We start from the raw sequence: 22710 nt of genomic DNA on the forward strand, positions 1-22710 counted from the left end.
TTCTGAGACAGGGTTTCACTATGTAGCCCTTGGCTGGCCCGGAACTCACTATATAGACCTAGGAGATCAGTCTGCCTCTGTCACTCAAGTGCTGGGATTAATGGTGTGTACCACTCCATCTGGTTTTTAAGCAACATGATTTAAGCTTTTTTTTTTTTTTTTTTTTTTTTTTTCTGGAAAACTTGTGGAGTATGCATGGTCACCCTGCTTCACTCACTGGTGTCCGACGACAGTTTGATCCTTGGTACTGGGCCTTCTTTGCCTGCCTTGCTGTGTTTGACTGGCAAGCTGTCATGCAGTGTAGTTTGATGTTTGGGACCTTGTGGGCACTTCCTGTAACAACCTCATCAAAGAGAAGCAGCAGCTGGAGTCCAGAGCTGAGTCTAGTGCTTGCTCTGGGGGCTAAGGGAGCATGAAACAGTTCCCGCTGTCTATGTGTGATAAACCCTGCCTGTTTCTGTCCGTGCTATGGAGAGAGAGATTCCGAAGGCCGTGTACGAAGGGGAAATTCATCTCCCTCGGTTTACAGCCAATCCTTACTTCGTGTCTCTCCTTCCCTACCTATTTTAAAGGTTAAAGTATGTTAATAAGAACTTTGGAAAAGATGTGAAAAGAACACAGGGAAAAGTCTTTTTCTGTTGTTGTTGAACACATTTAGTTCCTCAGTTTCAGTACATATGTTTTAAGTTATAATAACCAAATTAAAAAAAATGACACGAAACAGTTTTCTTTAATTCTACCAAGGCCTCTTTAAGAGCCAAGCCAGTGTTTACTTCGATTGTCTTTGTCACGAGAAAGTCAGGAGTTTCCTTCTGTAATTAAGCAAATGCTAAGTTCAGGTTTGTCCCACGTCTCCCCCAATTCGGAGAGAAAAACCTGGTACTTAGGGTTTCAAATGGAAGCTATGAAGACGTGTATAAATAAGCATTTTTTTTCCTTGAATTTCCCAAGCAGCTGGTGCAACCGTCTATGTTAATAAAATAGGTAATGTTCTGGGAGGAGTGTTTGACTCAAAGGCTAGAGACTCTGCTAAGTCTCCCACACATCACTAGCACCTGTAATCTCAGAGCAGGGTAGGTGGAGACCCGAGGATCCTCCAGGCTAGCTGGCTAGCTCAAATCAGTGAGCTCTAGGTCAAAAAGTAGGGTGGAGAGCAATAGAAGATCCCCCACACCCTGACAAAAAGGATCTTTTTTTGGGGAGGGGGGGTTCGAGACAGGGTTTCTCTGTGTAGCCCTGGCTGTCCTGGAACTCACTTTGTAGACCTGGCTGGCCTCGAACTCAGAAATCCACCTGCCTCTGCCTCCCAGGTGCTGGGATTAATGAACCACCACTGCCCTGTGACAAAAAGAATCTTCAAAACAAAACAAACAAATAAAAAAGCAAACCCAACCCTGCTATCCACAAATGGCCAGCTGGGGCTGGGGGAGGCTCAAGGGGAGACCAAGAAGTCGTTTAGGTGTCTAGCTATTTTATTTTAATCTTTTTGCAAGATCTCTTTATATATAGTCAGGATGGCTTCAAACTCACCATCCTGTCTCAGCCTGCCCAGAACACGCGGCACCTGATGCCTAGCTCTAGAGTACTTTGGTTGCAGCAGATTCTTCCAAAAATCTTGCTATTGTAAATAAGGAATAAATAAGAAAAAGCGCCAATAACTACCGAATGCTATACATCTCTGGGTGCTGTTTCTTGTTAGCACCATTACTTAATGTTAATCCTCATTAATGTGCATATCTGAGTTTGGGTCTGCCCTCAGAGGCCAGAAGAGGGCTTTGGATGTCCTGGAGTGGGTGGGAGTCAGAGGCAGTTGTGAGCTTTTTCTTTTAGTCCCCTTTCTCCAAGCCCCTAGGTCCCCACCTCTGTCTGGTGTCTGGTGTCTGGTGTTCTAAGGGAAGCCATATAACTTCAAAGCCTCCCGAGGCCGACTCATTTCCCCTGGGACCCATGTGTATTTTGCCGGGGTGCCACAGACCTTATTCTCTGCAAGTTTCGGCAATGAGGCTTATAAACTTAAGTACCTCGAGTCACCCTGGCTTCTCATTTTGTAAATTCCATGGAGACCCCTTGAGAAGCAACAAAGCTTCTTGCCGGTTTTCCTTGAAAACTATCGGCCATGCTCTTCACAAGCCACTAACCGCAAATAAGCATTGGGGAACTTCAGCTGCCAGGGGGAAGGTTTAAATGAACACGTAGCCGACCACGTTATTGACATGCCTGACTCCCCGTCCACATCTCTTTCCGAAGCACAATTTAGAGGCAACATCCCATTATTCCCTTTAACGAAAGTTTCAGCTGCGAGGGATAGCTGTACTAGAACTGGGTCATCGGTCTGCTGTACTAGAACTGGGTCACCTCTGCCCACACCGTGGTCCAGGCGTTTCCTGGTAACCACACTCAAGCCAGGTAGTTTCCTCAGTGGCCGCATTCTTCTGGCCACACGGGGGCGCCAGAGGCTGCCAGGAACCATGATCTAGACTAAGGTTTCTCACTCGGCAGCTGGGAAAGCTTTGCTGCTTCGGAGGTCTGTGAGGATAATTCTGCCCTCTGCGGAGGAAGCTTTCTGAAGGAGAAAGTGAGGCCGAGAGATTGATAACAGAGATCAAGAATTCCAGTCCCGATCACATTTGGGTGCCCGGACGCTGGAACTGCCTTCTCTTTCTTTTTGCCCCTCGGCTATATGAACTGGAATCTGTTAGGATTCTTCTGACAATGGGGCCGAAACCCCCTCCCAGAGCCCCAGAGGTCTCCCCTCTGACCAGACAACAAGCACACAAAATAATTGAGACTATCCTCCATTTCTGAGCTTGCTGAGGAAGCAAACTAGCTAAAGAGGGGTGTCTGGCTTTGCTGTTTTATTAGCACGAGTTTGAAGATTCTTCCTTACTTCATAGCTTCCTGCCACCACAGACTGAGTGATAGCACCATGTCTTCCCTGCTGTGTAAGGGACTATAAGCCTCTGAACCTGGAAGCTAAAGCGAACCACCTTTCTTCCTCCCTTGAAAGTTTCTGTCGGGTAACCTTTGGTCACAGTAACCAAAAGCAACGAAAACAGTGGGTTTAGATATTCACCACGGTTCTTTGAGTTTCCCAAGCTCCCTGCTTGGACACTGCTACCCAAAGCAGAACTGGGCTGATGGAGGTCAGGAAAGATCCGTGCCAGTGTAGAGTGATACCAGCTGCCACAGGCTTCATGGTTGTGGGGCAGCCGGCAGTGGATGCAGACTGAGCTGTGCCATTCCCACCGCCCTGGGCCATGCAAAAAACGATTTCCGGCTTGCACGATGCTTTCCCGAGGCCTGCACTACTGACCTTGTTCCAGATGAGGACAGGGGTTGGGATCCCGATGACCTCACAGCTCAAGAACACCTTGGCACCAGTGACGTTCCAGATGTCCTTGGGGGGCGTCACTATGGAAGGACCTACAAGAGAAGCCAGAAAGCCAAGTCCATCTTTTTAGCTGCCCATCACCAGTCAGGATCTTACAAGGCAAATCCTTGTTTATGAGCCTCTCTCCTCTGTGGATTATCTGACGTGCATCTCAAAGGCCAGACAGACAGGCCTCTTCCTGTCGCCAGCGTGATACTGCAATCTTTCTAAGGAAGGCAAGGGCTGATATAAGCAAACCAGCAAACACAACAACAAATGCAATTAGTAGGAAAAAAGGTCTGTTTATCTAACAAAAATCTAGCAAAATTGCCTTCTTTTCCCCAGCCGAGCTTAAATGAGGTTTATTTCGCCAGCTGTTTTGCATTAGCTGGGATTTCTTTCTTTCTTTTTTTCTTTTTTTCCATTAACGCCAAGAAATTTCAGTTCTGAAATGCTGAATGTTTCACTTCCTTTGTGGACCGGCATCTTCACTTGGAGGTCAGTGCTAACAACCATTCCTTGTATAACAAAAGAAAAAAAAAATCTAAGAAGTTATTTTCAAGTGTGCTGAGAGCACTCAGGCAGGCTTGCTGGGGTAAGATTCAAGTGGGCTGTCCTGGGGATCGGCTGGTGGCACAGAAGGGGCCTGGCTGTCACCGAAGGTGGGGACAGGGTCTTTCTGCTAGTGGAGAAGGCAAATGCTCAAAGCAGTGGCTGCCTTCTGTTGGGACCAAGCCCCCAAAGAAAGGGCAGGAGGGGGCTAGTTTCAGGGTCCTCGGTGGCTGGGTTCCCAGCAGTGAGCATTGGTTAAAGGGACTGTGAGCAGATCTGAGGAAGCCAAGAGAGGCCAGAAGATACCTCCCCATTCTTGGTGTTCTGGAACCCAGTAATTTCCCTTCCTCCTGTGAGTAAAAATGCTATTATTACTCAGATCCACCCGTAGTGGGCATCCCTTTTGCTGTAAGCTTCTTTGGCTCTCTGTTCCTGGAGTTGGTAAACCATGGACTGTGACCCAAATTTGCCTTCCTAGTTATGTCTGTATGGCCTCCAAAGATCAGTCAGTTCAAATGTTTGGGGAAAATTAAGAGAATACTATTATTTTGTGGCATGTGAGAACTAGAAGATATTCTCATTTACTGTCCATAAATGTCAGTGGAACAGCTTCATTCACGCGTTCACAGAGTGTCTCTGTCACCCTGGTGGGACCACGTGGTTTGTATTCCAGACTGTGTGACCTAAATATTGTAGATCTGGGCCTTCACAGAAGGAAATGGCTGATTCCAGCTTTAATCCACAGAAGAAAGAGACTAATGTGTAAGCAAGGACCAGGAGAAAGACTCAGAACTACAAGCCTGCTCAGTTTCTCTTGAGCCCGGATGAGCAAAGTCAGCAGGTGATTTCTGCTTTGGCCCTGAAACTCCCACTTCTCACATCAACAGATATGGAAAGAGTCATGGCCCTGTTTGCACTGCAGCATCGACCAACATTGCCTGGATGTTAATTACCTTTCATTAATTAAGTTGCTCTAAAATACTAATTTTAAAAATTACATTTATTTCCTCTTTTTTTGTAGTTCTTTTTTTTCCTTTTTCTTTTTTATTGGATATTTTATTTATCTATATTTCAAATGTTATCCCCTTTCCTGGTTACCCCTCTGGGAACCCCCTAGCTCTCCCACCCACCCACTCACCTACCCATCCCGGCCCAGGCATTCCCCTACACTGGGGCATCTAGCCTTCCCAGGACCAAGGGCCTCTTCTCCCACTGATGTCTGACAAGGCCATCCTCTGCTACATATGCGGCTGGAGTCAGTACACGTGCTCATACAGGTAGAGATGGATTTTGAGTATCATTCTCTATTGCTCTCCACCTTTTTTTTGAGAGAGGTTCTCTTGGTGAACTGGAAGCTCACTTGTTTGCCCTTGATCTCCGAGGCGCTGAGACCGGCTGGTGTTACGCCAACAGCTGCATTCCATCACACCGGCTTGTATGTGGGTGGCAGAGGTCTCAACTCAACTCAATTAACCACGGAGCCATCTCTCCAGCCCACACACCCCTCTTTTTTAGTGGAGCAATTACTATTTTCCATCTACTAATTTGGAATGCCAGGTTTCAGCCCCCTGGGCCCTCCAGAGAGACTTGGGACAGTGTACCTCGGAGGGGAGATAGACCTGGGAGCCTGGGTTCCCACAGAGAGACTGAGCAGCTGAAGAGCTAGACTCCGCCCTCCGGGGGTGCTTTGCCCTAGACTCCGCCCTCCGGGGTGCTTTGCCCTAGACTCCGCCCTCCGGGATGCTTTGCCCCGATTCTGGAATGAGTAAGTTAATTATTCCCTCTGTCTGGGGTCTTCAAGCCTAGTTAAATATCCAACCACAGGGTCATCTTGTACCGGGGGCCTGGGAAAGGCCCAACCTTCCCCTCTTGGCCTGGAAAACTTTCTTGCACAATCCGTATTCACAGGCCACGGAGTCTTCCCCTCCCAACATCTATTTTCAGTGCGTACTAACGTCTGGAGACGGCAAGGAAATGACCCCACTATGCAACGTTCTCCCACTCATCTCAAGGATTAGAGAAGCTTTTAAAACAAATCTCTTGGGGCGGTTTTATTTATTTTTTTCTCCCTTTGTAAGAATACACAAAACAATCAGTTTCGAAAGCTCTAAATATATTTTATGTTTCCTTCTCTGTGGATCGTGGGTCCCAGAAGGAAGCACACACCGTGACTTGGAGTACTGGCTATTTTTTTTTTGCAAAGCTGGACACGGGGAAGCAGAGCGAGGCTGTGTTTATATGTATGTTTCTGGCCTTGTCTCCGACATTTCCTAGTTTGAACGCCCTGATATAGAATGCGGGGCTCGCCCTCTCCCTAGCTTCCTCTTGGCTGCTGAGACCCCAAGGCTTTGACGTCACACAACCGGATCTGGCTGGCCTTTGAACTCCTTTCTCCCACCCCTGTGAGGGCCCCCCACTGCTCTGTCCTTCCCAACAAGGGCTGGGGCAGCCTGACTCAGACCCCAAGGGATTTCAAGAGGTTGTTCTGGGAAGAATATACCAGTATGCCAAAGCTCTGAAGAGCTCGGCTGCGGGGCAGGGTGGAGCAAGGGGGGTCTGGGGAAAAGCTGCTGCTCTCGTAGCAAAGGAGTAAAGCTTCATGGGAATGGTTCAATTGTGAGGATCTGAGTGTCCCCTATGCAACCTGCATTCGTCTTCCCAGACGCACCCGCCTTCATCAGGAGCAGGAACAGTCCTTGCCTGGTACTGCTTCGGGGGTCTAGGAGCAGGCCACAGACCTCCTTCAGCCTTCTTCAAGCAGTTAGGGTTAGTCCTGTTTTACTGAGACATGATCTCCCTTAGTAGTCCAGTTTGGTCTGGAACTCATGATCATGATCCTCCTGCCTCAGCCTTTCCAGTGTTATTAATACAAGTAGAAGTTCTATGCTTGAGCTTTTTAATACGATTCACTGTAGCGAGTAGTTTTTTTTTTTTACCCCCCCCCCCCCCCCCCGCCCCAAAGAGTCTCATTATGTAGCCCTGGCTGTCCTGGAACTCATTTTGTAGACCACACTGGCCTTGCATCATAGAGATCCACCTGCCTCTGTCTCATGAGTGTTGGGATTAAAGGCGTGCCCTAGGCTTTACATTTTTTGAGCCCGGTTATTAAACTTTGATGCAATGCTCTAAAGGGCCCTGTTCTCTTCCTCAATCTTTATGTTCAACTCCTCTCCAAGTAGGTTTTTGTTTAATCTTGAATTAATTTTTGCCTCTATTATGATGTACAGGCCATCTCCCCAAAGGCCATCTATTGCTTCAGTAGATTTTGAGAGGGCCGTATTTCTCCTACTGAATCATTAATAATACCTTCTGGTCTGTCCCTCAGCCGAATGTGTGGGTCTGCATCTGGGCTCTGTTCTGATCCACCAGTCTGTCTGTCCATGTACTTGTATCAGTAGTACACTCCAGGAACCCATTATGCTAAGATTCGAGTACTAAAGGCAGGGCAGGTTTATGATAATGGGTCTCTCTCGGGGTTTCTTGCTATTCCAAGAAAAGAGACTTTCTGGAGAAGTAAGAGTTCCTGAAAAACATCTGAGCCTATGAATACCCTGAATGAGTGCTATCAAGGGAGTGGGAGTGGGAGGGTGAGATGGGGGATGGAGATGGGGATGGGGGGTGAGGGTGGGGGATGGGGTGGGGAGTGAGTTCACAATTCGAACCAATTATGTGGTGAGCTCCCATTGAGATACATAAAACGACTTGACTTGAGTGAGCTGAGTCTACTTGCAGATTATTGAAAACAAATGATTATTGTTCATTTTGCTACCAGGCTATATGTAGAATCCTACAAGTTCTAGATAATAAAAGCGAGCCTCATTCATGCTCTGGGTGGGTGGGCAGGCAGTTCCCGGCAAGACACTGAAAGAAAACCTTGGTCATTATGAATGACCTTGTTGTACCTAAGGCTAAACTCAGGAACACAATGAAGAGTTTAACCAACAGCATCTACATTGAAAACTACCACCCTACAAAAGGGCTTTCAGACCTGGCATGTAGACTTGTGCAGAGGAAAGCCCTATCAATCAATCAATGACTAACTGATGAGGTCATCGGTAGACCTCAGAGTAGGCGGGACAGGTTGTTCCCCATGGTTTTTGTCATGGTAGAATCCACAGGTGTTCAGAATTCTCCTCATTCACCTTGCTCAGAGCTGATACCCACCCAGTGTCTTCTCTACCTCTCAGGCTGCCTGGATCTTTGCCGTCTCCCACTCTGGGAACTTCCTGCTAACAAGCAGGAGAGATAAAGAGGCTTTTCCCATTCCCTCCTCCACTAGTGGAGACTGAATTTAGGGTCTTATACATGCTAGGGCAAGCACTCTACCAACGGGCTCTACCCCTGACATCTTTTTAACTTTGAATTTTGTGTCAGGGTCTGATTCAGATGTCCTGACTAGCCTCAGACTCACTGCATAACCCAGGCATGCCTTGAACTTGGAATCCTCCTGCCTCAACCTCCTCCACAGCTGGGACTACAGACCTGCGTTACCAACGTGGGCTGGGAGACTCTTGGCAAAGGCAGAATGTGGGTCTTACAGGAAGATAGTGGAGGGGTGAGGAGAGACACAGAAAGGACTTCCTAATGACTCGGGGACACCAACAGGGTCCTGGTCCTACGTGCAAGCAGAAGATGAGCTGCTGGTGGATGTGACAGCCCCTCCCCCCAGCCACAAAGGCCCTCTCTGCACATCTTCTGCTGGAAAGTGGCACTGCTGCCAACTCTGTATCCCAGAGTTCAGTTCGAAAAGGTCCTGCTCTGCTTCAGCTCAATGTCTTTATTATCTTTATCAAAGAACTCCTCTTTCTACCCTTTCTTCCAAGAAAGTCAAAGAAAATCCAGAATGCATTTCTGTTCCAAACGATAAAGACATAAGAAAGAAGGAAAGAAGGAAGGAAGGAAGGAAGGAAGGAAGGAAGGAAGGAAAAAAAGAAAGACTTTAATTCACCCAGAGCAGATTTTTTTTTTTGATGTAAAATTCTGAAAATTGAATCTCAAGGCCAGTTGATGAGTCATGATATTGGCGCCTTAAGTTATCTTCTGTGTCTGGATTCCAACTAAAGAGGAAAATCCCAGATTTGTTTTCAGTGCATAGGGACAAACCCAAAATAAATCTAATTATTTGCTTACCCATGCTCTTGCCCCACGAGGGATTTCAGGGTGGTAAACGTCTGTCTAGCAAGCATCCTGCCTATAGGATGTCTGACTCTCCACTGCTCTTCTCTTCCCTCACTCATGCAGGCAGCTCCAGCAAAGAGCCACACTGCCACAGTGATGCAGGCATGGGGGAAATGTCCGCCACCAGGCTCTCCGGACCCCAGTCTCCTATTTCAACTCTCCCAGATGTCTGTGCCCCACCCACACTGCACCTCTTTGCTTTCTTACCTGCACAACTCAGCTAACTCTCATTCAATCCCCATTGCTTCCAATAATACACGTTTATCTCCCAAGTTCATTTCCTTACTTTAAAACATTATTATTCCCTTCAAATCTTAGGTGGTTTTTTTTTCCCATTTTTTGAAGAGAAAGAAGAGGGATGGCTGAGGTGGAGGACAAGGAGAAGAAAAGAAATGAAAATGAAAACAAATAACGAGATCCTGGGTGAATCGGCAGTGAGGAATAATATTCCATATATTCACTGGAAGAAAGCTAAAATTCAATGAATGAATCGATGTCACCCTAAAAGTACCCAGAAACAGTTAGAAGCCTCCTGCAAATCCTGTTTGCATGTGTATTGTCCCCTCTAATAGTGTCCCAGACAGATGACTCAGACTACTTTAGGAGTAGTCTCTTATGACCCAAAAGTTACAGTGTCCCCAAAAATATAGAGAGGGAATAATTACAGATGGGCGAATCTACATTTGTAACATCGCAACTTGGTTGTGAAGAGTGAGAAAAGGCAATTCTCACAAGTCACACAGATGCCAAGGAAATATAATATAAATTAATCTCAAATCTGACCAGCAGTTCATGTAAGCTGATTTTATATAAAGCTGTAAAAGAGAAGATGGAGTTAAAACTCATCCTATGAACACACACACACACACACACACACACACACACACACACACACACGGGAAATGCTTAAGAGGTATGTAAACAATGTCTCAGCCTCCTGCAGAACACAAAGCACTACACATGACCTGAGCTGTCCCCGCCACACCAAGCTCTCCTGGGAATAGAACACTTGGATCTGGATCCTTTGCCTAATGACTTTAGACTAACTGCCGAGCCATTTCTATAGTACAAGAAGTTAGGGCCTCTTTGGGGGTTTTGAAGTGAGTCTACCTAATATGAATGTTGCAGAGCACAGCCAACATACATCAAATTTTTTGGGTCTAGTGTCTGGCTCTGGATATTAATGGAACACAGGCAGGTCAATTAGAGTTCTGTATCTGCCTAACCATATTTTGCATGATTTGTTAATCCAGGTAACTCTCCCAGGGATGAATAAAATGGAACACACTTAAGTGTCACCTCTTCCCTAGTTGACTAATTTTTAAAGTCTAAAATGGCAGAGTAGAAGATGTCAAAAGTCATGTTTTTAGGCTGAATATTTAGTTCACCTAACCTAATCTAGAAGATGGCCAAAAATAAAGTTCTCCCCTACAGGATCTGTCTTCTAACGTCACATTTGGCTGCATGATTTTAGCTTCATTGCATTTCTCATCCTTCCCACCATCCCTGATTCTCCCTTCTAACAACCATTCTTCCTCATTCTCTTCAAGCCCACTCTCAGCCGTCATGTCCGCCCTCCAGGACCTGCCTCACCCTACACAGCTTAGCATAGCATTTTTGTCTGGGGCTGTCCTGGCTGGACTCATGAGGATGCTAGTGTTCTGATGACATCTGAACAGCCAGCAACTGTCAAGTCAGGTGCTCTTCATTGTTCACAAGAAGGAGGAGGCTCAATGTGCTAGCAATCTCAGAGTTCCCTGGTTAAGAATTGAGAAGATCTACACTGTCACGAAATGAACCCATGTGCCATCGCTATGTTACTTACCTAAAGTGATGTCATAGCTACCGTTTACCAGCTGGCTGAGCACCCATTACAATTTTGTTTAACCTTCCACTTGACTTTCTGTTGCGGCATGCTATGCTGTTTTGGCTCCTGCCCACCAACCAGTCAATTAGTATATGCCACCAGAAGATAGAATTAATTTGAACATCCATCACTCAGAGCAAATTCCATGGGGAAGGGCAGCTCTATTGATGAGAAAGCTTCGACAGTCATTCCCGCATACAAAATAAAGCATTCTGTATCCCAGTGGTTAATATTATCACCTCATGCCATCCACTGAGTATGTTAACATGGCATACACAGCCGAGTATAAGGACTTCTCTAAGCCAGGGTAGTCTGCAAACCACATTCATACTGACTCTTAATGACTCCTGGCCCTAGAATAATAGCTCATAGGGTATGGATATTTATACCAAATAAGGGCAAAGTAGGGCTTAAGGAAGATTTCGTACTCCGCATATGGAAGAGTTCAGACATCTTGGCAGAAGTCCCTAGATTGAGATGAGATTCTGATAACACATCCAAGGGGAAAAGATGAAACAAAAGGTCAAAAACGGGAGAAGAATAGTAGGAAGGCACTGTGGGCAAGAAGGGGAAGGGGATGAAGCGAGGAGAAGCTTCCTGGCACTAAGCAATGGGAAGCAGCAACTGTGCAGCTCATTAAAGAGCAGCGCCATCTGCCAAGGCCAGCCATTTTGGGAACTTCCAGAGGTGGGCGATACAGAAGCTGAACACTGGTATGGGAATCTAGCCCATGTTCTCAGGGGGTCATCTTAGGTCAGCAAAGGAAGGAGACCGAGACGACAGTACTAAATCTTAAGCAGCACAGGCCATGGGTAATTCAGAGTTTCAGTCTAAGGAAAATTCTTATGGTTAAATAATAGCTCCTATTAGTCATTAACACTATAGTATAAATAAAGCGCCAGGATTTCAGAGTGATGGGGCCCTGACAAAATACCGCTTGGTGGGAAAAGTGTGTAGAAGTGTTTCTTTTTTTTTTGTTTTTTGTTTCCCTAGAAATAGTCTATTGGGGGTGGATCTATTGCGGACAGCTCAGCACACTTAGACGAGAAACGAAATGATATAAGAAAACAGAGTGATCACTCCATATGTATTAGTGTTAGCTGCTGTTTGTGATTTGGGCTCTGACAGTCCTGCACGCCTCCAAATGAGGAGTCACGTGACTCATGGGGCATTTCTAGGCATGATTATGGAGGTCTTTGTGCGACCCAGACACTCTCGAGGGTTAAGGGTCTGGGGGTGGGGTAAAAAAAGATGAAGATGTACTCAGAATATGCAATGCAACCTAGTAACTAGGTCTTGGGGACAAGGGAAATTGTTACAAGCTGGGGACATAAAATGTTAGAGGAGATCACTAGTCTCCAAACTAAAATGGTGTCAGTCTGGACTGGAGCCAGGAAACTGGTCTGTGCTTCTTTACTGCATTGACATATTAAACAGTTGTTTTCAGTAACTGTGCAACAAAAAGAATTTCTTCAAACCAATTGCATATGTGGTTATCACAGCCCCTTTTCCACACACATACACCCTGTCCCCCCCTTCGCGCCCCACCACCTCTCTCAGATCTGTTGGATATGGGCTCATGGGTTCAGAACAAATTCAGAGTGTTGAGCTGCAAAGGCAGGGCAAGCCCCACCTAGTTTCCATTTTAGCCTGGGAAAGGAATGTGGGCTCCTCCCTAGGGAAGGAATCAGTCTTCACTCTCCCTCCCTATGGGGAATCTTAGGTAGCTGTGGCTCACTGGGCCCATCTCCCCTGCCCAGATCGGATGGAGAAATGGAAGCATCCCAGCCTTGTATTTGCAGGGCTGGTCCTTTTGAGCCCACATTATCCAATACAGCAAATCTTGGTGACGGTGTACAGAGACCTGATAATGACATTTCTTGGTTGATTTCTGATAGCCTCTGGGTTAGTGAGACACTCCGTTTTCGGCTCCAATATTTGATGCTAAGACTCTTCTTTGAGTGTAGTGCGGCCTATTTTTTTTTTTTCTTCTTCTCAATGATAGGCACCGTGTTCAGATGTCTTTCTTCAGACTGAGCATCTTATAATAACTTCACATCCTTTCCTGGGGTTTGCACTGACCATGGAATGTGAACAGAAAATTGCTTCTTGCGATTTGTTGCTTATGAACAGACTGTACGTGGCTCACAAACAGGCATTTTCTTTTCTTTTTTTTAAAAATATTTTTATTAGGTATTTTCCTCATTTATCCCATGTTATCCCAAGAGTCCCCCATACCCTCCCCCCCCAACTCCCCTACCCACCCACTCCCACTTCTTGGCCCTGGCGTTCCCCTGTACTGAGGCATATAAAGTTTGCTTGACCAATGGGCCTCTCTTTCCACTGATGGCCGACTAGGCCATCTTTTGATACATATGCAGCTAGAGTCAAGAGCTCTGGTGTTACTGGTTAGTTCATATTGTTGTTCCACCTATAGGGTTGCAGACCCCTTTAGCTCCTTGAGTACTTTCTCTAGCTCCTCCATTGGGGGCCCTGTGATCCATCCAATAGCTGACTGTGAGCATCCACTTTTGTGTTTGCTAGGCCCCGGCATAGTCTCAGGCATTTTCTTATTATCTTCCCCTTTCTTGTGTGGATTCAGCACAAGAACAAGGTCCAGTCTGAATAAAAGGTCTCAATTCGGAGTCTGTCCCCTCAACCTACTGCAGAATGTTCTAGATGGGTCTGAGCCCACCCTAAGGATGCTTCTGTCACATGCGGTCTGAGGGTTAAGTCAAACAAGGCATGTTCAGGTAAGTGAGGCATGAAGTCCCTCTGGGAGGGTGGATGAGCCCCAACAGGCCTCTGTTGCAACCTCGCCAAGTGGTGAGTTAAACTATTCAGCACAGACCCCATCAAGTCGGAGTCCTTAACTACCGGCCTAACCCGTGGCTGACTAATGTCCGTACACGTTCATTTAGGCTGGGTGTTATTTGATGTACACAGATGAAGAACTGACTTTAAAGTGTGTCTTTCTGAGGGGAAACTCCCTAGTTACCTGGGTGTTTCTTACTCATATTAACATAGCCTTGGAAATCACAGGCCTGGCCTGCCTGGACGATGACTGACCATAAATCCAAGGTGCTAAGATATCATTTTTTCCTATTCCGCAAGCACAGAACTGCTTAGGGGAAATTTCCACAGGAAGGCCAAGCCAGGCAGACAGTCCTTCCCAATTCTCGGATGTCTAAAGGCTAGCTAGCTAGGGAGCTCCCAGAACTCCACATCCACAAGTCTATGGCAGCCCCATTCTCCAAATGAACATCCGCAGGCATCCGGGAACCCTCTGGCACCTGGACGGACTTCCTCATCCCGCTGTGGAGGGGGAACTCTCTGCTCTGGAGGCTTGCCCATTTCAGAACAGGCTCTGCTCTGCCCAATAAAGGCTGCAGGCTGGTTACAAATAGATGTCCTCCCTGGGGGGAAATACGTACGGGCCTCCCAGAGGGCTCTCAGCATCATCAGGTTGAACTGTTTAAGTGGCTGGAAGATTTTCAAAGACTGAAGAAGGGCAAAGTCTGAATTTACAGGAATCTCACAGAGCTGAGAACAATGGGCCTTCAGGAAAGGATGAAGGTTTTTGGCATTCTGAGGATTGGATCAGCCAGGAGAGAGATCTGTACTTTAGGAACACCCGTGGGTTCCTAAGCTTACAGGCTAACAGCTCTAGAAGCAGCCCTCAGAGTTGGAGTGTGCAATAGAATCTGTTAGCAGAGTTTGTGTGGCCTCTGGAAGGGCCCACAGGGGAAGCTCCAACCATAAACATCCCACTGTATCTTCACCAGTGGGCGACAATTCAGTTGCACATTGGACTCTCTTCCAGGCATCCAGAATACATGGGAACTTAGGCCACATGCCCCGTTCTCGTTGGTTCTGACCCTGGAAGATTGTAATTGAGGGCAGGGCAGGCAGTAACTGGAGAGGAAGACAGGTAGGAAGATGGAAGGGAGGAGGGAAGGGATGACTGAGAGTAAGAATGGTCCTTGCTGCAGCTTTGGGCAAGAAGCACTAAGTACCACTTAGTACTTAGTACCACTAAGTAGTCCCTGGGGTGATGGGGATACCTCAGGGAGCCAGCTCTGTGTCAATGGTATGGAAACTTGGCCACAGCCCCAAGGCCCTTTCTGGCTGGTTTATTTAACCTGTCCAGGCACAGCGGACAGTGGCTCACTGCCCCTCCTTATTACAAGCAGTGAACTCACTGATATTTCTGAGTCTCCTTCTTGACCATTTTTTCTTTTTCTAGTTTTGTGAGTTAGAGTCACTGGTTCTCTGGCTATCCCACTCTGCCCCACTGCTGCTCTCTTGACTCCCACTCTGGATTCCATCTCTAGATGGGGTTTCTCCCTTGCGAGTATATGGGTGTTACTCATGGTATCCCCGCTCCCCTCTCTGTTCCTTCCTTGTCAGGTGGCCTGCCAGGACACCTTCTGGCTTTGAAAGGAGCAAGGTGTGCTGCAGAGGGGGGTCAGGCTCCTGGGGGCACGGTGGTTTACAGCCCTTGCTAAACCGGCGTTCAGCCACTGCACTGGCTGATGGTTTTACCCGGCAGGCCTTAGCCTCTGTCTCAGCTAGGACCTCCATGCTTACAACTGCTTGGCAGACAACCCCAGACATGAATCAGCCGCGCATAACTGAGCCCTCCCTGTTCTCTGTGGTTTTCCACCCCAGCCCCATGCCCTCTGGTTACTTTCTGTGTCGTCGTTCTGTCATGACCACAGACCCAGAAGCTCTCAGTTATCCGCCCCAAGTCACCCTTGTTTTCTACTCTTTGCTGAAGTGTTCTGGGCTTTTCTCCCAGTTTCCTAGCGGGATTTAGCATTTCTTCTTCCGCGTTCTGTATTTTCTACTGTTGTTTCTGAGGCTTAACTTGGAAGAGAAAGTTTTGTTTTTCTTTTGAGGCTAACTCTTCTTGGATAGGTCTTGGGGACAAATGAAGAATGCTGCTGTGCACTTGTCTTGTGCGCCACTGTCATCTCCTTATGTGTTTTGTCACAATGAGGAAAAAGTTTTTCCGAGCGCCTTGAATTTAGTTTGTAGCCCAGGGCGGTCCTAAACCTTCAATCTTCTTGTCTCAGCCTCCAGAGAGTGTGTGAGCTTACAGGCCTGCATCACCAGGCCTAGCTGGATGCTGTACTTTTAGAAGGACCGGGAACAACAAAATGCAAATTAGCCCAAATGCCAGGTGTGCCTGAGGTTCCTCTTGGCGGCCGGCCCTTTCTCTGCAGGGTTTCCTGCTACAGCAAACACCATCATTAACCTTGGAGCATTTTTGCTTTGTTTAAGTAAAATAATTTCCTCATTAGACAGAGGGATTTCACGTGTCTTTCTCCTTTTTTTTAGAACAGCCACACAGATAAGGGGAAACTCTGTTATAAACACAGGGGATTCAAATATTCTCCAAACTCTTGAAGTTGTAGCTTCAGTTCTCTTGGGTACATTCTCAGGGAATCTCTTCAGTAAGATATGTGGTCCTTTTAGGAATCTCGGGGCACGGGGACAAAGAACAGATAGATCTGTGAGTTCAGGTAAGCTGGCCAGCTTTAAGTATCAAGATGATATTGATCACAGCTTTACGTGTAGGTGAATCTTGGAATTGGAGGGGAGCCTGGTTTATGTAGCAAGTTCCAGATCAGCCAGAGTTACAGAGTAAACCCTGGAGATAGAGACATAGAGACAGCAGACACACACACACACACACACACACACACACACACACACACACACACAGACACACACACACACAGACACACACACACACACAGACACACACACACAGAGCACAGAGAGACAGAAACACAGGGAGTTAAGGAATGCAGAGAGGGGGGGAGGGAGGAGGGAGAGAGAGGGAGACATCTATAGAAAATGATGTGACAGTGGAGGGAGTGCCATGTGCTATGGTTTGGGGACAGCCATCCCCTCAGGTTCATAGGTGAAGGTCTGTAGGTGGTGTATATTAGAAGAAGGAGACGTTATTGGGACCTGGTTGAAACATGTCTTAACCCTGGCTCCTTCCTATAGAAGGAATGATAAGTTCTATTAGGAAACTAGAAGAAAACCCAAGAATACTCCACAAAGGATAAAAGATAAAGGGAGCTTTCTGGCCACTATATGGGGGACAGATTCCCTCTACAGTGCCCTTTCTGCACGATGCACTGCCTCACCATGGCCCAGAAACAAGGAACCAGCTAACGAAAGATTGATATCAGAGCCCAAACAAGTTTTTCTTCTTTAAACTGTGTCTCTTAGGTGTTTGTCACAGCAAATAAAAAGTCTGGTTAGCACACTGAGTAAATCAAATTTCAGTACTGTGTGGTCTTAGGCAATTAAATCTATGTGGGAGGCGAAGAGTCCATCTGGGTCTGCCATGAACCAAGTGGTGTGTTGACACAACGGGGTAGGAGGGTGTTGGCTTCTACCTAGGACTGAAATCCAGGAAGCATGGATAGACAAGTGTACAGGCAACTGTAATACAGACAGACTGTCTGGGGCTCCTCTACAGTAGATGTAAAAACATTCGACTGTGTGTGGTCGTACATGCTTGTAGCCACAGCACTCCAGGAGGCTAAAGCAGAAAGGTCATGAGTTGGTGGCCAATTTGGTCTCAAAAAAGCAAAAAAAAAAAAAAACGAAACAAGCAAGAATGTTTTTGGTATAGCTGTCTGGCTTACACTGTCACCTGTCTGACCACTAGGAAAGGGGCAGTTCTGTTCTCCTGAACTACTTATTTACCTACAAAGTGCAGATCAGTCTGATCTGATCCCGAGGACCCTCCTGACCTCCTGCCTTGTCACGCCCGTCCCCCACTATGAGCTCAGCCACAGCGAACTCCCCTGGTTTCTTACACATGTCTTGCTCTTCCCAGCCCCTGAATTTTGCACATTCCAGTCTTTTTCTAGAACATTCACCTCCTTTTTCCAAGGTTAATTTCTACATACCCTTTCAGTTTCGCCTTGATTTTTGTTTGACACCAAAACCGTTATCTCCCTCGACGCTTCCACTTTGCGTTTCTATACCAACCTTGCTCAGAACCGGGGCCTCCTTCCTGTCCTCCCACTAGATTGGAGCCCCAGTGCTGGTGGCACAGGCAATTTGTTCTCTCTAGTTTCTTCCTGAGTCTCATCCCTGCACACCAGGGATAACCACCAAACCCCTGAGCATCAGAAAAGCAGCTTCTACCAGAATGCGCACTTGGCTTAGTTCATGGAAGGTTTAAACAGTATGAGTTCAGGAGTCACTCCAAGAAGCAGGTTTTCCTGGCTGTTCCTTATTAAAAACGACCTTGTAGGGCTCCAGGTTATATAAAACCAGCTAGCGGCCACTATGATATTCTGTAGTTTCTGCACCGGCATGTTTTAGCATTTGGGAGAGTTTCAAGTGCAGAGATTTTGATTAATTGTGACCTACTTATGAACTGGTCCTCAACTGTTTGTAGGTACAATATGTGAATGTTGGGGCTTGCCCTTCCCGGGCTGCTGAGTCAGCTCTCAAGGAGAGCCCTGAAATGGTTAGAACTGCTGAATCTTTGTTTTTATGCTTATACTAACAGGTCATCCATTAAGGAAAAAACATGTGTTTTAGAAAAGTAGCAATCTCAAAAAAAAAAAAAAAAGAAAGAAAAAAAAAGAAAAAAAAGTAGCAATCTCATTTTAAAAGTTTAGATACAACCCAGAAGACAAAGCTAAAGACTTGCTCTATAGCAGATTGTTCCTATTTTAGTCAACATGTAAGATGTGAACATTGGAGGTCACTGGTTAGTCGGTCTGGTAGTGGAGACTAGAAAGGAGTCTGGAGCATCGACTGAATAAAGTGCAGAAGTGCACATCTGGAAAAGATGGATTTGGGGATACAACTGGCAAGACAAGTTATACAAAGCTGTCAACAAGACAGCAAGTTTTTTTGAGACAGGGTTTCTCTGAATAGCTGTGACCATCCTGGAACTCACTATGTAGACCAGGCTGGTCTTGAACTCAGAAATCCACCTGCCTCTGCCTCCCAAGTACTAGGATTTTTAAGCGAAGCCCGTCTACTTCAGGCTCCCAACACCAGAGACTCCTCTGTGGATGATCTAACACGGGGGAAGCTTGCTCTAAAGGAGCAGGCCTTGCTGGTGGAGTAGGTGATGAAAGAAAGAAAGATTCTCTGCTCGTGGGAAAGCAGCAATTTCCTGTTTATACTTTAATTTTCACTTGTTTGTGTTGGCTTTTCAAACAGGGTTTCTCTCTGTAGCCCTGGCTGTCCTCAAACTCACTGTGTTAGACCAGGCTGACCTCAGAGATCCACCTGCGTCTGCCTCCTGAGTGCTGGGATTAAACGCATGCACCGCCGTGCCTAGCTGTTGATCTGTTTTTAACTGGGCTGGAGATTGAACCCAGGGCTACATGCATGCAAGGAAAACACAATATCACTCACCCATACACTAAGCTTTGTCTTCATGTTCTTTAAATTGCCATGGTGTCAGGGCGGGAGAGATAGGTCAGCAATTAAAAGTGTTTGTTGTTTGCAGAAAAAAAAAAGTAGCAATCTCATTTTAAAAGTTTAGATACAACCCAGAAGACAAAGCTAAAGACTTGCTCTATAGCAGATTGTTCCTATTTTAGTCAACATGTAAGATGTGAACATTAGAGGTCACCTGGGTTCAACCCATATGGCAGGTCACAATCATCCTCGGCTCTAGGGGGTCTGGTGACCTCGTCTGACCACTGCCAACAACAGGAACACACATGGTGCCCAGATATACATCTGAGTGAGACACTCATATACGCAAAATAAATAAATCTCAGTAAGAAAGTACCATGAAGTCAATGAACTTTAGATTTGGAGGGGCCCTCAACTCCATCCTGCCCAAACCTTCTTTGGCCAGATGAGGGTCAAAGGCTCACACATTTGCCTAAGCTCATCTGAAGATGATGGAGAAAAGGAACCAGTGGGCTATATGAACTCGTCTCCTTGATTTGATTAACAACCCCGCAGGAACCTCACCTATCTTTACTCTGAGGCCGTCCAGACAGCATAGCGACTGGGAGAGCAGAAATGTGCTGGGGATAGCCATGAAGCATCCCACCCTGTGCTCCTAGGCGGATGGTCAGCTGCCAGACTCAGCTTGGAAAGAATTCCAGTTTGCATGGATGAAACACGGACAAATAAGATAACTGAGGGTCTGGGTGAGTGATTTCCCCAATTCTCCTGAGCTTCGGGTTGGAAAAGTGCAGCCTGCTCTGGAATTCGAGAACATCACAAACAGTCCTGAGTAGAAACTTCCCAAGTGACCTCAGCCCATACTTCCGGGCTTGTCTCAGTCCCGTTTCCAGTTGCTGGCTTGCCCACATGTGTCTGAGATAGAAAAAACAAAGAGGAAAAGCTTTCCAAAAAACGCACACTAAGCAAAACATATCTTCCTGTGTTCTCTGGCAAGAGAGCTGGAAAGCAGGTGATGGGTTCAAGGACAGGGATCCCCCAGCAAGATAACTCAGTTTACTGCGGTGAGAAGGGCAGTTGAGGAAACTGCGGTGAGAAGGGCAGTTGAGGAAACTGCGGTGAGAAGGGTAGTTGAGGAAGCTTGGGAAAGAGGCTCTGGAGAGAACACAGTTAACTCTCCTCATCCCGAGACCAAAAATACTAGAGAGGACAATTTAAGGGAGGAAGGGTTTATGTTGGCATATTGTGCAGCCCGTGGTTGCTCCGCCCCTTGGTTGCAAGCAGATCACCATGGTAACGGGGTCACATGATGGAGGCTTCTTGGTGAACAGTAAGTAGAGGAAAGGACATAAAGACAGTGGCCTGGGGAAGATTCCATCTCATTAAGCTACTTCCTCCAAAGGCCCCCGAAGATGAATCACCTTCTAGCAATGCTGTCATCTTAGAACTCTATCAAGGGATTAGCCCTGATTGGGCCACCGCTTGCATGATCTAATGGTTTCTGGAAATGCCCAGATGGAGCTGCAAACATGCTTTATCAACCTCCCAGGTCTGTCTGTCTGTCTGTCTTTCTCTCTTTCTTTCTCTCTTTCTCTCTCTCTCTCTTTCTTTCTCTCTTTCTTTCTCTCTTTCTTTCTTTCTTTCTCTCTTTCTTTCTCTCTTTCTTTCGGTTTTTCGAGACAGGGTTTCTCTGTGTAGCCCTGGCTGTCCTGGAACTCACTCTGTAGACCAGGCTGGCCTCGAACTCAGAAATCCGCCTGCCTCTGCCTCCCGAGTGCTGGGATTAAAGGCGTGCGCCACCACGCCCGGCTCTCTCAGGTGTTTTCTAATCCAGTAAGGTAGGCAGTTGAGAACAATCTTCACACCATCCCTGGACTGACCCCACAACAAGGATGAGGCTCACTCTTTATTGTAGAGTCCTGGAGTGCCACCAGGCAAGCATTTTCTAATTGGCAGGTCCATCCGGAGATAGATGTACCAAGAGGTCAGCCTCCTCCCCGTGCCAGAAGCGTGCAGCTGGATTCTGAGCAGCTCCCCACAGAGTTGGTAATGGTTCCATTGGGAAAGGGTGTTCAGCAACTGCAAGTGAAGATCTGCCTGGGAAAGATCACTTTTAGAGGCCTGGCTCTCACCGGTCAATGCCACTCCTTCAACGTCGCTCCTCTCTGGCTAACTCCTGGGTGCAGGAAATCTCTGACATATCTTTGAATGATTTCCTTCCTTCCTGTGGGTGCATGCTTTAACTGCAACTTGACAAATTATAGCTGTATGTACTTACGGGATAAATGTGATATTATAATTTATGAGTAAAACCAAGCCAAGCCAATGAGTATTTTTATCACTTCAAATTCTTATCCCATCAGTCTGTCTATCTACTATCTATCTATCTATCTATCTATCTATCTATCTATCTATCTATCTATCATCTATCTATCTATCTATCTACATATCATGTATCTCTCTATCCATCATCTCTATCACCTATCTATCTATCTATCTATCTATCTATCTATCTATCTATCTATCTATCCATCTATCTATCTATCTATCTATCTATCATGTATCTCTATCCATCCATCATCTCTATCATCTATCTATCTATCTATCTATCTATCTATCTATCTATCTATCTATCTATCTATCTATCTATCTATCTACCTATCTATCTACCTACCTACCTACCTACCTACCTACCTACCTACCTACCTACCTACCTACCTAGTGTGGTGAGGACATTTGAAGTCTAGTCTCTTCCTAGTGGTGAAGTATACAATACACTATTATTTGTTTGCTATATCCGCCACATTGCACAGTTTGCTAAAACAAATCACTCCTGTTTAATTGAGCTTCTGTGCCCTTGAGCCTCCTTCATCCCTTTCCACAGCATCCCCACCTGGCCACAGGTTCCACTATTCTTTGCACTCTGCTTCTTTGGTTTTGATGGTTTTGGATCCTACATAGAACTGAGAACATGCCACATTTTTCTGGGCTTGGCTTATTCCACTCTCCACTGTGGTCTATAATTCTATACATGCTGTTAAAAATAGAAATTTCCCTTCCCTTTAAAACTTGAATACTATTCCCTTGTGCATATATACCTTTTTTTTTTTTTAAACAAAGCCTCTTTTATCTGCTGATTAAAACTGAGACTGTTTCCATAATTTGGCTCTTGTGATAGATATATGAAGAATGTAAGACTGCTCACATTTTTTGGGCATACTTATTTCAGTGTGTGTGTGTGTGTGTGTGTGTAAATGCTTAGAAGGGGCCATGGTAAATCCCTTCTTGATTTCTCTCTCTGCTCCAGTGTCTTGGTTAATAGCTC

The 22710-nt window shown here is 46.2% G+C and overlaps 1 protein-coding gene across 2 annotated transcripts in view; it reads right to left on the reverse strand.

Moving 5' to 3' along the window:
* Igfbp7 (insulin-like growth factor binding protein 7) overlaps positions 1-22710 on the reverse strand; it is a 58806-nt gene that overhangs the window by 3009 nt on the left and 33087 nt on the right. For both annotated transcript variants that reach the window (NM_008048.3, NM_001159518.1), the window contains one exon: positions 3314-3423. In NM_008048.3, coding sequence (NP_032074.3) covers positions 3314-3423 — 110 coding nt within the window. The remainder of the gene's footprint in view (positions 1-3313; positions 3424-22710) is intronic.

Source organism: Mus musculus, chromosome 5 (assembly GCF_000001635.26).
Source record: "Mus musculus strain C57BL/6J chromosome 5, GRCm38.p6 C57BL/6J".
NCBI lineage: Eukaryota > Metazoa > Chordata > Mammalia > Rodentia > Muridae > Mus > Mus musculus.